Source organism: Pseudonaja textilis, chromosome 4, assembly GCF_049901715.1.
Source record: "Pseudonaja textilis isolate UNSWEBS1 chromosome 4, rPseTex1.2, whole genome shotgun sequence".
Taxonomy (NCBI): domain Eukaryota; kingdom Metazoa; phylum Chordata; class Lepidosauria; order Squamata; family Elapidae; genus Pseudonaja; species Pseudonaja textilis.
Genome location: NC_141993.1, coordinates 76790887 through 76808677, shown reverse-complemented (window position 1 = coordinate 76808677; position 17791 = coordinate 76790887). Strand labels below are relative to the sequence as shown.

The 17791-nt window shown below is 39.3% G+C and overlaps 1 protein-coding gene across 16 annotated transcripts in view; it reads left to right on the top strand.

Moving 5' to 3' along the window:
* Positions 1–11853, top strand: part of PHC3 (polyhomeotic homolog 3) — a 48560-nt gene extending 36707 nt beyond the window's left edge. For 14 of the 16 annotated variants that reach the window (XM_087933441.1, XM_026705778.2, XM_026705772.2 and 11 more), the window contains 6 exons: positions 1260–1513; positions 3122–3281; positions 6685–6799; positions 8612–8762; positions 8860–9091; positions 11357–11853. In XM_087933441.1, the coding sequence (XP_087789567.1) occupies positions 1260–1513; positions 3122–3281; positions 6685–6799; positions 8612–8762; positions 8860–9091; positions 11357–11511 (1067 nt within the window). In that variant the 3' untranslated portion in view covers positions 11512–11853. Of the gene's footprint in view, positions 1–1259; positions 1514–3121; positions 3282–6684; positions 6800–8611; positions 8763–8859; positions 9092–11356 lie in introns of those variants that run through there. The other 2 variants (XR_015743622.1, XM_087933446.1) reach the window with 2 other exon arrangements.
* The last annotated feature ends 5938 nt before the right edge of the window (positions 11854–17791 follow it).

Sequence of the window (17791 nt, the reverse complement as noted above, 5' to 3'; positions counted from 1 at the left end):
AGAAAGAGAAAAGAGACTGGGAATGGACAGCTTTGAGAAGAGAAGACTAAAAGGGAACACAGTGGATCTTTTCATATACCTGAAAAGATATCAGAGGGCACCCTGGCTTGGCTGTTTTCTTGAAGACGTTTCATTACCCAAGGTAGGTAATATTCAGACAAAAGCACTCATGATGTTACCTAGTTGGGTAATGAAACGTCTTCAAGAAAACAACCAAGCTCAGAGAGCACCAAGACCCCTCATTTCAATCCTGATCTACAAACATTCTCCTTTATTGAGAGAGATAGAGGAACGAAAGGCAAGAGCTGTTATTTTAGAATGCAACACAAGGAATGATTGAGTTACAGGGAGGAGAAAAGCTAACAGCCATGCAGGGTTAACAGAGCATAGTTGAGCCCCCAAACTGTTTCACTTAAGCTGTCTGCACACCTCAGAAGAGCAGTAGATAAGAGTACACAGCTGGGAGTTACTGATTGAGTTATTGTGCGTTTTCATAAAAGCAAGCAGGAATGGATGCTTTCAGAGATAGAACATTGGAGTAACTCAGTGGTGGTGGGAAACTTTATTGTCCACATGGGCCGTGTGCAGGGCTTTGGTGGTAGGCTGGACACTGTCAAGAATACGTTCATAAGGGGAGCCTTGATGTAGCTGAGATTACTGAAAGGAAAGGGATAAAGCCATCCTGCTCTTTATTCACTGGGCTTTCCCTTACTAGCTTTTCCATCTTCAAGCCACTGATGATTTTCTGATTTGTTGAAGACCTCTTTTGCAAAATGCAACAATCATGGAGTTCTTTTAGTCTAAAACCGGAGCCTTGGATACTCTAAAATCTGTAACAGAGAATGCTTTAGGTTCATCAGGACTTGCAAGTCAAAGAAGTCTAATTTAAGTGTTGGGTCTTGCAAAAGTAGAGCCTTCCAGAAATCTAGGGGTGGCTGCAAATGGGTAAATAAATTTGCTGGAGCAGGTAAATGAAAAGGAATCGGGAGATACAATCAACCTCAGGAGGGCAGCAAAGCCCCAATAGAACCATAGTCTGCCTGCTCCAGAAGAAATTAATGGGTGGAAATGCTATATGTTCTGTGAAGCATTCATATGGTCCCTAGACCTGCTTCATTTTCCAAAGTTAACATGTCAGTTGATGCAATAAATATCGGAAGAGACTTCTGTAATAGCCACGTTATGAACGAAAGTGATGCTTTCTATAATTATGAAGATATTTGAGTTATTTTAAAATACATACATTACTTTTTTTCCAGAACAAGAGGGACATTCTTCAACGGCCTCATCAGTCAGCGCATCTGTAATTAAATCACCATCAGACCCTTCACATGCCTCTATTCCACAGCCACCTATTTTGCTCCCAGCAATTGCAACAAGGACTAACAGCGCATCAATGTCCAATAGAAACCCTAGCATAGAAAGCAAACTTCCACAGGCTATCGTTAAACCACAAATCCTGACTCATGTTATTGAGGGCTTTGTGATCCAAGAGGGTTTAGAACCATTTCCTGTAAGTGTAAAAAATACATCGTTGCACCTTGTATGTGTGATATTTTCCTTTTAAAAGGCAATGTGTTGTGGTTATTTGGGGCTTCTGTTTGTTTAATCTCTGTTAATAATTTAGACTAATTGTCTTGTTAGTAACCAAATTTTGTAATGTAAGACTTAACACATGAGTGGTTGGGTACCCCATAAATGAAGAAAATATGTGAGGTCATAAAATACACACGTTTATAGAGAAACTACTGCTCCTTTTGGCTCATGTTGAGTGTTATCAAGAGCTTAAAAGCAAAATGACCGAATCTCCTTTCCTCAACATCACCAGCATTCTCACCAGAGTCACTTCTGGTGAACTGCATAGCTAAATATATTTCATAAATAAAATTCTGATAGACTCGTAAGCGTTAGTTAATGACTGTATTTACTCCCTATAAATTTCTGTAAACCATGTTGACTCTGGGAAGAAACAAGCATAACCTAAACATAAATGTCAGGCATTGGCCCATCAATAATTTTGGATTGGCGATTTTAAAAAACAAAACAATGTATCTTACTGTTTCAAAGTTACATTTAAACTATATTTAAAACTGATTTGTTTTTAGTTATTTTTGTTTTGAGATTTTTTTAAATAGTTGTGCTGGGTGCAGGGATTCAAGAGAGACAAGGCCCATAGCTGAGGAATAATCAGCATGTGGTTGAGAAGTGTTATTCCTCGTGTTGATTTTGGCTTGTCCTTCCCATTGTCTTTTTGAGTGAAAACCAGTTCTTTCCCGGGGTAGGTTGCTTCTCAAAGAAGATAAGCCACTAGGGTAGAAGTAGCGTGACATTTTCCATTGGACAGGAAGCATGGACTCTTCTGCTTTTTTGTTGAAGAAAGCTTTCAAATGCAACTAAGGCTCAATGCTTTTCTGTTTCATAACTGCAATTATTTTTACTGCTTTATTATTAAATGTATTGTTAAATTTAAATGTACTGTTAGCATTCAGTGCAGCTTGCAAAATTGCTCATAAGAGCTGCGCATCGAAAGGCAAATGGGAAATACCAGTACAAACACAAACACACACAAACACAAACACAAACACCCAGAGAGTAAATATAAATGTGTGTTTTCAACTTATGGCCCTTCATCCTAAAGTTTGTTACTCTCTTTCATAACAAAAAAAGTTATATTTCTCAATCTGTTTTCCTGTGCATGTCAAGGTGGAAAGAGACAGCAGAATATAATCAATTTCCTATGAAAATAACAGAATGGTAGCTCAGAATGTGTTGAGAAAATAACGTTTGTGTTTTTCTGTGGTATCTCATTACAAAGCCACAAATGGAAGATTCAAACAAAGATTATTTCATATTAGAAACTGACATTTCCTCTCCATATCTCCATATTTCATTTCACATTTTCTTCCATATGTTGGTTCACTCATAGCCTCTGGACCCCCAAATGGCTACACTAGTCCCTGTCTTTGAAGTTGATGGAAATATCTAATCTATGGCTCTGTATGTCCTTGTAGCAGTAACTAGGCTACAAGATTAGCAAAGCTGTGAAATCTTCAGTCACTTGACATGAGGAACCAAACTTTTTGTGGTTGTTGTTAATGATTTCATCTTTCTCTCTTAACAGGTAAGTTGTTCATCTCTTCTGACTGACCAGCCTGCAAAAAAGAGACTCTTGTTGGAGGAGCAAGTTGTGAATGTTATGTGTGTTGAACCAGAGCTTCAGAACAACGCCAAACATGCAGACAACTCCTCAGACACAGAGATGGAGGACATAATTACTGAAGGTTTTTGTATTGGAGTTAATCTGTATGAATGCTTAGTCCTCTATTTTTCCAGGAGCTTTAAGTGTCATCCTGAATTGCCTTCCTACCTTTGGGATACCAGATTCTTAACAGAATTTGTTGCAAGGAAGTTACAAATCAATCGTGAGGTGTCAGTGCTGAAACTTAAAGGGAACATCCTATATCTGGCTTTAGGTTTTCATGTTAGATGAACTTAAGGGCTCTGGAAGATGTATAGAAGTAGTCCTCAACTTACAACAGCTCATTTAGTGACTGTTCAAAGTTACAACAACACTAAAAAAAAGTTATTTATGGCCATTTTTCACACTTATTATCGTTGCAGCATTCCCATGGTCATGTGGATGCTTGACAACTGACTGTTTTTATGACAGTTCCATTGTAGTGGTGTTATGTGATCCTCTTTTGCGACCTTCTGACAAGCAAAGTCAGTGGGAATCCAGATTCACTTAACGACCATATTAATCATTTTAATAACTGCAGTGATTCACTTAACAACTGTGGAAAGAAAAGTCGTAAAATAAATCCTGGGCTCAATCGTGGCCATAAGTCGAGGACTAGCTGTATTCCCATCTGCATCAGAAGCACTGTTGTCACGAAACGGGAATAAACATTGCATTGGTTGCATGAATGAGTCACTTGAATCCATCTTTAAATTCCTGCTGGTAGTAATCTGGTGCAGGGCTCTCCAACCTTGGCAAGTTTAAGCCTGGCGGACTTCAATTCCCAGAATTTCCCAGCCACCTTTGAAGTCTGCCAGGCTTAGCTTTGCTGGCTGGGGAATTCTGGGAGTTGAAGTACGCCAGGCTTAAACTTGCCAAGGTTGGAGACCCCTGATCTGGTGAACGCTTCAGCTCACCTAAGCTGTATTGAATATTCACAGAATGTATTCATATACAGTGGTTTGCAACCTGCACCGCCCAGAATAAGGTAGAAAATTCAAACGTCTATAGGTTAAAATGTACCTTGTTATTATCACCAGAAAATATTCTTTCAGGGCCTACAGGTAGTCCTCAGCTTACAACGACAATTGAGCTCCATATTTCTGTTGTTAATTGAGTCATTTGTTAAGTGAGTTTTGCCTAAATTTTAGGACCTTTCTTGCCACAGTTGTTAAGTGAATCACTGCTGATGTTTAGTTAACAACATGGTTGTTAAATGAAACTGGCTTCCCCATTGACTTTGTCAGAAGGTTGCAAAAGGGGATTGCATGGCACTGCAATCGTCATAAATATGAGCCAGTTGCCAAGCATCTGAATTTTGATTATGTGACCATGAGGATGCTGCAACGGTCATATGTGTGAAAAACAGTCATCGGTCATCAACAGCCACTTTTTTCCAGGGCTGTTGTAACTTCGAACTGTCACTAAATAAACCCTTGTAAGTTGAGGACTACCTGTAATTCTGTGAGTTAAAGGTTTTGAATATTTTCAGTGTTAAAGTTGCATGTGAGATGTAATATAAATTTGCCCCCACTGTGTTATTACTACATATTGGAGGCTTTTTTCTTCGCTAAATAAAAGGCAGAGGTTTGATTGACATATGACTGAGCAGTATAAGTGATGGAAACTGATATTAGATATTGTTTAAGGACTTTAAAAAAAAGATACGAATTTACTAGGAAATACCATATCTCTTTCATTAAATGTATTAATTTGGAGGGCAAGCCATGTTTTTATCAATCTTATTTTTAATTTTAATGAGCCTTGCTCTCGGGAAGCATAACAGATAACAGATAATCAGAGTTGGAAGGGACCTTATAAGTCATCTAGTCCAACCCCCCACCCAAGCGGGAGACCCTACACCATTTCTGACAAATGGGAGTCCAATCTCTTCTTGAAAGTCTCAAGTGATGGCGCTCCCACAACTTCTGAGGGCAAGCTGTTCCATTGGTTGATTGTTCTCACAGTCAGAAAGTTTCTCCTTATTTCCAGGTTAAATCTCTCCTTGTTCAGTTTCCATCCATTATTCCTTGTCTGGCCTGCAGGAGCTTTAGAAAATAGCTTGTCCTCTTCCTCTCTGTGGCAGCCCCTGAAATATTGGAAGACTGCTATCATGTCTCCCCTGGTCCTTCTCTTCACTAGACTAGCCATGCCCAGTTCCTGTAACCATTCTTCATATGTTTTAGCGTATTCTAGTTTTAGCGTATGCAGGACTGTAGTTTTGAATGCTGACATTTGTAAACCTGGATATGTAGGAACTCTTTTATTATTGCTAAAGTATGTATGGTTTTACAGGATCAAAAGACATACAGTTCCAAGCTAAAATGCATAGAACAACACAGTGTGCCTGTTTTTCTGTACTAGACTGTAGAGAGTAAAATCAAATAACATATACCGTGGTGGCACAGTGGTTAGAATGCAGTACTACAGGCTACTTCTGCTGACTTCCTGTTGCAGCAGTTCAGCAGTTCGAGCTCAGTGGCTCAAGGTTGACTCAGCCTTCCATCCTTCCGAGGTCGATAAAATGAGGAACCAGTTTGTTGGGGACAATATGCTGACTTTGTAAACTGCTTAGAGGATGTTGTGCAGCACTGTGAAGCAGTATATAAGCCTAAGTACTATTGCTAGATACGTGGATGGTCTTGGTATTAAAAACTCAGATTTTCAGTTTAAAAGAAAGTCCTTACTGAACAATGTCAGTTGTCAGGGGTTGCCATCATTAAACGAGGGCTGCACAGGTTGTTGAATTGAGGATGTCATGGGACCGATTTCTGTTTCCTCCATTTTTTTTTTTTTAAAAAAAAAAAAAAAAAAAACCCCAAAACAAAAAAATATAATTTTAAATAAAAAAGAAAGAGCAGTTGTCAGTACCCCTTGTTCAATGGCACTGCAAGTTCCAACAGTTGTTAGAGTGTCATTAATTAAGTATATCATTAATATATTAATACTATTAATATATAGTATATGTTAATATATCATTAACAAAATATTAAGCACTTAGTAACACCTGTGTTTCCATGGTAAACAATTGACATTTTAAGAAGATGGAACTAGGCAGACTGGACATATGGTTCAGTTGAGCAAAAACATCTTCAATTTCTAATTTTAATTGTGAATATATTCACAATTAATGAGGCTAATTGTAATAATATATGTGGTTCCTAGGGTGAGGTGGTCCACAATGGATTATTATTTTTTTATTTGATCTTAATCTGGCAGAACTAATGCTGTGTTCATGATTTACTTCATTTTTTTCTTCGTTTAAAAAAAATCATGTTTTTAAATCAGTGAAGGTTCCATCATGAGGAAAGGCCGCCTTCCTGACCACTAGCTTTTCTGAGTCATTCCCAAACACCAGGTCATTCCCCAAGACATGAGAGTTTCAAACACTTCTGTTACAATGGAATGGTTCAAACTAACTGCATTTATTCTGCTATTTCCTTTAGAGGGACTGGATGAGATGGAGACAGATCTCCTCAAGTGTGAATTTTGTGGGAAAATGGGATACGCAAACAAGTTCCTGAGGTCGAAAAGGTTCTGCACCATGTCCTGCGCTAAGAGGTATTCTTCATTAGTTATCATTTGAGAGATTGTAAAAGTCATGAATACAGCGTAGGATTTGGAATCAAATGTACTAAATCAGATGAGTCCCAAACATAGGTACTCGCTGTGGTGATCCTGAGTAAGGGGTTTGCTGGTTCCATCCATAAGGACATGGTATTAAATGGTTTTTAAAAGACAAGTTTGGAAGTCAGGAATATTACTTATACTCTGGAACAGACTAATATCTGTCCTTGTATCAAAGGAATCTCTCTCTCTCTCTCTCTCTCTCTCTCTCTCTCTCTCTCTCTCTCCCTCCCTCCCTCCCTCCCTCCCTCTCTCTCTCTCTCTCTTCCCTTCCTCCCACCCTCTCCCTCTCCTTCCCCACCAAATCAAGCTTCTGCCTTCAAAGTTTTACTGAGGTGAATTTGCAAACGTCCAGTCAAATGGATTTTTTTCTTTTCTTTTGTCAGCTTTCTTCTTTTGTCCTTTAGATATGTAAACTGCTTAGTCAATTGTGTTTAATCAGAAACTTATAACACCATAACAACTTTAGAGAACAATAATATTTTGAAAGTAGAGTTCAAGTTCATTGGCAAAATGATTCTTTGTAAGTCCAAAGCAATTAAAACAAAGAAAAGGAAACAGGTTGTTCAACCTAAGCAGCATTAAAAGAAAAAAACAAAGCCCATTTTAAATCGTAGTCGTATTCAGTTGGCACATTTTAAAACTTAATAATTGAAGAATCATTCAGAGTATGTAAATAATCAAAGATGATAAATCTCCACCAAATACAGATGAGGAATGGAGAAATACAGTTTCTAGCCTTTCCTCAGCCAAGTTTTTGAACCAATCACTCTCTCATCCCAATCTATCTCATGGGTGGAAATTGCAAGAATGAAATAAAACAATTACTGTATTAGCCACAATGAACCTTTGGGGGAATTCAAGCTATAAAAGAAATGTACACCTGTGCACACAGACACAGACACAGACACACACACACACACAGTTTTTAATATAAACATTTCAAATCAAATCTCTACTTTTTTAAAAATTTGTGAATATATTTTGCAATGAAGTGACTACATCAGTTAAAGTTGTAATAGGTAATGAGTAAATTAATTCCAGGCTATGCATAGTTTCATCTAGAGTATTGATATTTATTTGAATTATGAGTTGTCACTGAATCTTAACAGCTTTTTGTGATGAGACTAAAGGCACTCTGCCACCAATCCTAACAATAGAGTAGAGTTAGAGTAGAGTAGAAAGAATAGAATGGAATGGATTGGAATAGGTATAGGAATAGGAACAGAACAGAACAGAACAGAACAGAACAGAACAACAGACCTTGGAAATCTTCTAGTCCAACTCCTTGCTCAGGCAGGAAGCCCTATACCAATGATGGCTAACCTTTTCAGCACTGAGTGCCCAAAGCAATGTGCGCCTCTCCCCTGCACACGCGCGCACGTTCCCATGCATGCACACCCTCACACATGCACGTGCATCCCTGAGCATGCACGGCAGAGACCTGAAGACCAGCTGGCTGGCGGGAGGTATGTGCGCAGCGGAGCTGAGCTGGGGTGACAGCTCGCATGCCCAGAAGGAGGGCTCTGCATGCCATAGGTTCGCCATCATGGCCTGATACCATTTCAGACAAATGGTTGTCCAATCTCTTCTTTAAAACTTCCAGTGCTGGAGAATTCACAACTTATGGAGACAAGTTGCTTCACTGGTTAATTGTTCTGTTTATTTCAACTGAAACTTTGGATGGTTTTCATAGTCGAAGCATTATAATTAATGATAGCATACCTTTTCGTCATTTGCATCTAGGTATAACGTGAGCTGTGGTAAGAAATTTGGATTATACGCATCAGACAAGAGCAGCCGTTGGAGCCGTAGTCCAGATAACCCAGGTCTTGGGCGGCGAGGGCGGCGTCCAAGTGGCTCTGATGGAGCTCCAAGGGAACACTTCCTTAGACAGGTCTGTAGAACATACTAATTGAACTCCATGGTGTCCTTTTACCAGAGTCGCAAAGGAAAATGGTTATACTGTGGTTTGTCTGTACTACATTTTCCAGCTACCAATTACTTATCCATCTGCAGAAGAAGACTTGGCCTCTCAGGAAGACAGCGTGCCAGTTGCCATGACCACTCGCCTGCGAAGGCAAAGCGAGAGAGAGAGGGAGCGGGAGCTTAGGGAACTGAGAATTCGGAAAACAGCCGACAACATGGATTTGTTGCCAGCCATGCAGTCGGTCCCATCAGGCTGGACCGTTGAAGATGTCTGGGCCTTCATCCACTCATTACCTGGTATGCAGCGGAAATCTGTCAATTTGCTAAGAGCGATAAGAGGACAGGCTCGCTGGGAGGGGAATACAGATAGTCCTCGACTTACAACAATCACCTCCCCCCGTTTCTTTAAATTTTATTGTATAAAATACAAAAAAGGAAAGGAAATAGGAAATTAAGGTAGGGAAAGCGAATGGGAAAAGGGGGTGTGAAATACAAGGGGGAAGAGAAAAAGAAAGAAAAGGGAGCACTGACTTCCAATTCTTCCTAGCAGAGTACAAGATAAAATACACTCCAACCTCAACTTTTTGCTTTTACATATGAATACCATGTTTCTCCAACAATATGCCCCCTCCAATAGGAAGGCCCAGCACTTCTTTGTATGCATGCAGTGAAATTAAGCCCTGCCCTCAAAATTTGGGCCTATTTAAGCGCATGCGTTCCCCACCATTTCTCACATTGTTTGAATAACACAAGGTGTAGAGACATGGGGGGAAGGGCGTGGGGGGGGGAACTTGCCAAACTCATCCCACACGCAGCCACGTCTCGCCACTGGGCCGCTTCTATTGACCGTTAGGAGCGCCCCGTGGGCAGCCTCGGCTAGATCGCCCCATGCGCAGCCTCGGCTAGAGTGCCCTGTGAGCAGCCACGCCTCGCCACCGTGCCACTGGGGGGAAAATTAAGTCACCCTTGGAAAGGACAGCCTAGCCGCTTTTGGGGGGGGTCAAAAAAAAAATAAGGCCCAGCCTTATTTTCTGAGAAACATGGTATATATATATATCTAGCCATTTTTATAACACCAAATCTTTCTAATCAACAAAACCAAAATCATTTCAGTTTTTTTCTTCACCAGCCCAAATTCCAGAAGTGATACCCAACTAAGAATGTATTTTCTTCTTTGAGCCCAAAATTTTTGTTGCTAAAGTGAAATGTTTGTGAAGTGAATTTGGCCCCATTTTACGACTTTTCATGCCACCATTGTTCAGTTGAATCCCTGTAGTTGCTAAGTTAGTAACATGGTTGTTAAGTGAATCTGGCTTCCCCATTGACTCTGCTTGTCGCAAATGGTGATCACGTGACCACAGGATACTGCAACCATCATAAATACGAGTCAGTTACCAAGCACCTGAATTTTGATCATGGGAATGCTGCAACAGTCATAAGTGTGAAAAAAGCAGTCATAAGTCACTTTTTTTCAGGGCCATTGTAGCTTTCAGTGGTCACTAAATGAACTGTTGTAAGTTGAGGACTACCTGTATATGAGATCCATACTTCATTGCAAAACCATGGGGAAAATGTCAGATGTACAGCTATTGCATGTGATATACCTAGAATTTACTTTCAGAATATTTTGAGAAGATTTGCTTGTGTGTGAAAACTCTTTTGTCTGGTTCTTTTCTCAGATTCTACAAGAATAATTTGCATGTGTGATAGGTGACATAACAGGATGGCAGACTGTCTGTATCTTCTGCATTCTGTCATAACTCATCTGCCATACAGTAAGGCTATCAAAAATCCTGGAATGTATTCCCACAACCATTTTATTTTAAAAGAATAACTCCGTGCTCCAAGCTTTGACTAGAACAGAATATCAGCATTGCAGGGTTGATTAAAATGCAGCAGAATGCATTTTACAACTGGTGCATCTTTTTCTGTATACATCATCACCATATATCTAAAGCAACACTTGGATGATTCTAGGAGAGCCTTCCCCAGCCCTGGCCTTCCTCAAATGTATTGCACATTCGAGGAATTGCAGTCCCAATAAATCTGGAGAGCCTCAAAATAGTAGTTCTACACTGATAGAAATAGAAGCATAACGATAGGAATAGCACTTAGACTTATATGCTGCTTCACAATGCTTTACAGCCCTTTCTAAGCAGTTTACAGAGTCAGCATATTGGCCCCAATAATCTGGATCCTCATTTTACCAACCTCAGAAGGAGGGAAGGCTGAGTCAACCTTGAGCTGGTGAGACTCGAACTGCTGGTAGTTGGCCATCAGCAGAATTGGTCCGCAATACTGCATTTTAACCACTGCGCCACCACAACTCTTATATAGTTCATAAAAGGATGGGAAACCCTGAGAATCAAATGCAGTTTGTTTTATAAAATGCAAACGTAAACTCAAAACTATGTAAGTTCAGCACAATTACTAAATTCAGATTAGACTCTGATAAATAAAATCCTTTTAATGTACCAAAAAGTTAATGAACCAAGCCGGAAAATCCCTAATTTCGAGGCAGCCATAACTTCCTTTCTTAGTAATATTTGTTATTTGTTGCAGGTTGTCAAGATATTGCTGATGAATTTCGAGCCCAAGAGATTGATGGGCAGGCTCTTCTCTTATTAAAAGAGGATCATCTCATGAGTGCAATGAATATTAAGTTAGGACCTGCACTAAAAATCTGTGCACGGATCAACTCTCTGAAGGAATTGTAGTGGAAAACCAAGGTCTAAACCACAGTTTTAAATTGACTTGTAAAGTAATAAGCCAACATCTCAGTGTTTGATGCAATTATTACCGCTTTGCTTTGCTAAGCATTTTTTTTCCACATAAAAACTGTTGGGAGGAACATTTTTAATATGAACTTTCAAACTTTCCAGCTATTCAGGAAGCATAAGCTTTGCTGGTTTAAAAATTTAGTCAAAACCTGAGTGAGGTAGAATCAGTGGGAAGCTCTTAAGAAGTGTATGTAAAATGTTATGGGTGATGCTTATTCCAAAAAAAGGCAATTACAAGAATTAAGCTTCTTTTGAATATATAACCTTGATTACAGTTTTACATTGTGTTTCTATACACGTTTTTCCTTTATAGAAAGCTTTTACAAATATGGATTAACAGAAGAGTCCACAGAGTCTGTGGAAGCATTGACTGGTAAAATGCTATGCATTTAATTGTGCTCATTGGATTTCAGTTAATCTTGAGCCTATGGTTTGAAGAGAACCTGTTGTTCACCTTCTCTTCTCTCTTAATGCTACAGCTCTCCCACCATGATACCATTTCCTTTAAGTAGTGTGGAAGCTTTTCTGTAAACATATGTCATATTTTGGGAATCCTGCAAACCTTCCACCGTTACCGTAGAAATGTTGATCTTACAGGTCACATGTGCCCTCCTTGCCAGTTTAAGCAGAACCCCCATCAATATTTAGATTAGTCAATGGGAAGGCATGAATGGGTGGAGCTTCAGAGTGAGTATGGTGCATGCAGTAGCATAGCTGCAGGGCATGGTTTCTAGTTAACAAAAGCACATACATTATCTCTTTGTATGATGCTATGTATTGAAGAGGGCATTATGTTACTGTCTTTTTGCCTTTGCTGCTGGTTAATGTAGACCAAAGGAGTTGACACTTATCTGTCCAATCCTGAGAGTAGATCCATATGCTAGTGTGTTCTGATAGAATAATTTTTAAAGAAGCAAAATAGCGACTATGCTTTGTTTACATCTGTCTTTTGTGTCTTCCTTCCTTCCTTCCTTCCTTCCTTCCTTCCTTCCTTCCTTCCTTCCTTCCTTCCTTCCTTCCTTCCTTCCTTCCTTCCTTCCTTTCTTTCCTTCCTTCCTTCCTTTCTTCCTTGAATGCCGGTAGGGATGTTTTATGAGTTGACAGTTATTGGAAGAAGTACAGGTTAAAATTACGTTTTCTCACAACCCAGTGTTATCTGCAGAAACTGTCCATCACAGTGACGGGGATCCTAAATCAGTGGCTCCAAAGTATTATTAGCAAGTGGTCAGATGTTTGCCTTCGGCGTCTGCTTAATATTTTGCACTATAAACTAAAAGATCTTGTTGCCATGATAGGGCTTGATCAGCCATGCACATCAATAATTTTTCTTGCGTAAGATAACACTTGAGAATGGTGACCTTTATGGTAGAAAAGAAATTCTTTGTAGCAGATTTCTTCCAATTCAAAACTCCCCAGGGAACTACAGTTCCTGTCAGCCTAGCTAGGATGACCAGGTTAGGGGAAACCTCCATGTAATTGAATGTAAATCTTCCATAAGGTCTCATAAGGTCTGTATTCATTTCCGACTTAGGTAGACTTTAGTATAATATAATTAATAGAGATTTGTTTCTTGGGAAGAACTTAAAGAAAGCTACTGTAGTTAATTCCTCAGTTACTAGCAAAGATACCTGATTATGGTTATTCCACTGAAGGAATCTGTCAAAATAGATAAAGGGTGATTTTTCATTTATTTCCTTCCTGCCTATCGGTGGTCCTAAAATTGCAGAACTGGAAGATTCCCAAAATCAGTCTGAATGGGGAGCAATTAATCACTCTGCCCATGCGTGTTTCACTGACTGATAGAAGGTCAGTCATTAGGACTTACATGGGTATCATCCTGTATATGATAAGTAATAAATAGTATTCAAGATATAAATCTCATAAAAAGTTTTTCTCTCTATTTGATTAGAGAATTCTTAGATAACAATGCTTATTATCTCTATTGATTGATTGACAGTTATTTAGAGCTAGCAAGAGCACTTAAGACTGATGTGTTTTACTGATGTCATATCTGGTATTTTGGAGTGCTTTCAGAAGGATTCCTAGCTGTTTTTGTATTGACAGATGAATATTGAAGGTTATTTGAAGCTCAAAGCAATCCATTTCTGTATAAATTAAGTGTCAGGATTCTGGCAATTACTGCTATTGTTGAAACCTGCCCATGGGGAAAAAAAATCAAAAATAGTATTTCATTATTCTCCAATTGTCAACTTTTACTGTGATTACATTATTCATATAGAAAGGCTTTTTTGTATCTATATAGCAAAAATCTGACAATTTGTTTTTAGCCAAGCAAAGATTATGAGCAACAATTGGAAATAAAGATAGCTTTGTGAAGGGAATTTATGCCAAAGCAGAATTACAAATTTGGCCCCATTTGTTGAACTTCCAAACAAAAATAGCCACTTCAGTCCCATTTACTTTAAAGAATTTAAGGGTGGGGTCATCTAAAGGACTAAATTAAAGAATCCATGCATGCTGATTTATAAATCACTTTTAGCAAACAATTTCAATTTTACACAGTTGAATATCAGGTTGATTTAGTTTTGTGAATGAGTCGCCTTTCAACTTTTATATTTTAAATATCTAAATGCTACAGCATTTTTTTCCATATTCTGTAGTTGTCAGCAGAGCACAATGTCATATTCATAGTAGTATGATAAGTATTATATATTTTAAACCAAATGCACACTTGACTTTCATCAGCTGCACAATGTTATAACCTAACAGTAATTTTCTAAAGAGGATTATGGTATTATTATGTAGTCAATACTAGTATTGTTCCTCTGAAGAACACAAGATATGAAGAGAAGCACAAAGGATTCTATTCATGAGAAAAAAAAACAGATTTTGTTCTAGTTTAATCCACAAGAAAAGGGTTTGTCATGGCTATGATTGCAAACAACTGCTGAAAGAACAATGAACTATTACTATTCAAGTGATTGGCATCTGGATAATTTGACAGACATGCTTTCTGCCTCTTGCATTAAGGAAGTGGTAAATGTTTTTATGAGATCAAACTGTCAGGCTACTGAGGATCCCACGAGTAGCCCTCAACTTAAAACCATCAATGGCACTTTGACTTATGACCATTTTTCACAATTACGACTGTTGCAACATCCCCATGTTCATGTGATCATCAGATCCTTAGCAAGCGACATGAATTTGTTGCAGTTGTAATGTCCCGGGGTTATGCGATGGCAGCCTTCTGAAAAGCAAAATTAACGGGGAAGCCAGATTCACTTAATGGCCGTGTTGCTAACTTAACAACTGTAGTGATTCACTTAAGAACTCTTGTCAGAAAAAAGATCATAACGTATGCCAAATCTAGCAATTAACAATTGTCTTGTTGAGCAACACAAATTTTGTGCTCAGTTGTGGTCATAAGTCAAGGACTACCTGTATTTGTGTACAATCCTTCTTTCCCCCCGCCCCTTGCCATCCATGGGGGTTGTATTGTAGCTCAAAAAAAAAAGAAGAAAAAAAACCCAGCCCCGCTTTCCTCTGGATGCAGAGTTTAAGTCCTGGGTTAGTAAAAGGGCAGAACCTGCTGTCCCCTGTCTAGGCAGCCTCCTGCTTGGGAGGGAGTTATCTTGAAGAAAGCTTTTGTGATTACCTGCAATTAGGATGGTTTCGTGTTTGCTTTTAGCATTTTTCATTAACATTTCCTTTAGGTGTTGAAGTTGGAGGTGGCTTAGAAATAATTGTGTTGAACTTCCCATGACTTGTCTGAACACAGTCAAACAGAGAGAGCACTTATTTGGAAGGTTATTCATTTTTTTTTTAGGTGTTTTGTCAAAAAAAAAAAAAAGCAAGGGGTTAATTGCACGAGGGAATATTTTAGAAGATTTTTGTCTGCCTGAGGGATTTCCCTCCCCTCTTCTCTTTCTAGCAGTGTCCTATTTCTTAAGTTCATTTGATGAAACATCAGCAGAGTCTCCACATAAAAAGTGTACCAAGTGATAATTAGTATTTTTTTTCTTTCTTTCTTTTTTGCAAATTGGAGCTGTTGCTGTAGGTGTCTGCAGAATAACACTTGGGATATAAGGGTTATTTGTATTGGAGTTGCCTCACCAGAGTTGTTGCATCCCATGACAAAAACGTCTGAATGTATACAAGACACTGAATTTTGTTGCTAGTTTTTTCTAATTCTACCCTAGTTCCTAGGATTCCCTGAAAAGTTGTTTGTAATAGTTCGGGGACCATTTAGTAAATAATAGTAGTATTATTTACTACTTGTAGTAGTATGGCAAGGGGGTGGGTGGGAGAAGATTGAGAAGATGAATTTCCCTGTATGGCAAAGCACCTGTCCACTAAAGCTGCCCATAGCTGCATTTCATAGAACAGAGCACAGGTAGAAAACTTCCCGGCTTTGGAGAAAAAGTCACCTGCAAGCTTCTTTTCAGGCTGCGGTTTTTCATGGAAAGGAATACATCGTAGCCAGTCCTCAACTTACAACCGGTTACTTAGCAGTGGTCAAAATTACAACGGATCTCCCTGGAGGTACTTAATAACCTGGAGTCAAAGTTTCGATGGTCAGGCCGTCCCCCTCTGTATCACACGGCCACGAATGCTTTTTGGGTGCTTGGCAGATGGGCCACTTTTACGGCTGTTTGCAGCATCCGCCCTGTCAGATCACTGCGGCCTTTGACAGCAGTTTTGCTAAAAACTGGCATTTCCAGCTTATGGCAAAACCAGCCTATAGAAAACCAGTGGTTTGCTTAAGGATTGTGGCTTAACAGCCGTGGCAGCCATTAAACTGCAGCAGCCTGGAGGGGGAGGGTAGAAAGGTCCAAAAAGTTGGGTCAGTCGTGTGAGTGACCCGATTTTCAACCATCATGCATTATGGCGACTTTGACAGGCAGGCACCATTATGGCTGACACTTGAGGACTACCTAGGCAGTATGTATTTTGAATGGGATATAGCTTTTCCAAAGGTGACCGATAAAGCAGCAGTCCCCAACCTTTGTGGTTTGGTGGTCCGGCTGGGGGGAGGGAACTGGGCCGCGTGAGCGGCAGGGCAGTTTGCTCAACTTGCACAAACAGCAGGTGAGCAAGCGTGCATGGGAGTGCCCATCGGCCCTCCGCTTATGCAAGTTGAGTTGCACATGCGCATGCCGGCATGCCACTCATGCAGCCCAATTCCCTTTCACAGCCCTTTAGTGGACCACGGGCCACGAATTGGGGACCCCTGCAATAAAGTAAGTTCTGATTCCAATTGCTTCACTTTTTTTTGTACAGGATTGTGAAAACCAGTTTTTTAAGTGTACTTTCCTTGTAGAATGAAAACCCCTGTCTCTCTCTCTCTCTCTGTGTGTGTGTGTGTGTATATGTGTCTGTGTGTGTGTATTTACACATGTGTGTGTTTCTACACACACACACAGATATATATGTATGTATGTATGTATGTACAGTATTCAGCTTTGTTTGGGTATTTTCCCACGTCATTATAGTTGTGCTTTTAAAGTTGTAGCAACGTTTCGGCAGAATCTCATCTGCCATCATCAGGCTTCTGTAGATGAGATGGCAGATGAAATTCTGCCGAAACGTTGCTACAACTTTAAAAGCACAACTATAATGACGTGGGAAAATACCCGAACAAAGCTGAATACCATACATGTAAGTACTATACGAAAACTTCAGAAATATATATATATATATATATATATATATATATATATATATATATATATATATATATATATATATGTATGTATGTATGTATATATATAAAACAGATCCTTTAGTATCTTCTTTGCAAATAAGCCTGATAAGAGTTAACTGCACAAAAATGCAAACCTTATACAACAGAAGGTAGTAAGACCTCGATTTAATGGACTGTGCCTATTACAGGTAGCCCTCAGACTTACAACAGTTCATTTAGTGACCGTTCAAAGTTACAACAGCATTGAAAGAAGTGACTGACGACCATTTTCACACTTAGCGACCGTTGAAGGCTTCCCCATGGTCATGTGATCAAATTCAGATACTTGGCACAACTGGCTCATATTTATGATGTCCCATCTTTTATGATGTGATCACTTTTTGTGACCTCCTTACGAGCAAAGTCAATGGGGAAGCCAGATTTACTTAACAACCTTGCCACTAACTTAACTGCGGTGATTCACTTAACAACCGTGGCAAGGTAGGTCATAAACTGGTGGGGAAACTCATTTAACAAATGTCTTGCTTATCAACACAAATTTCGGGGTCAGTT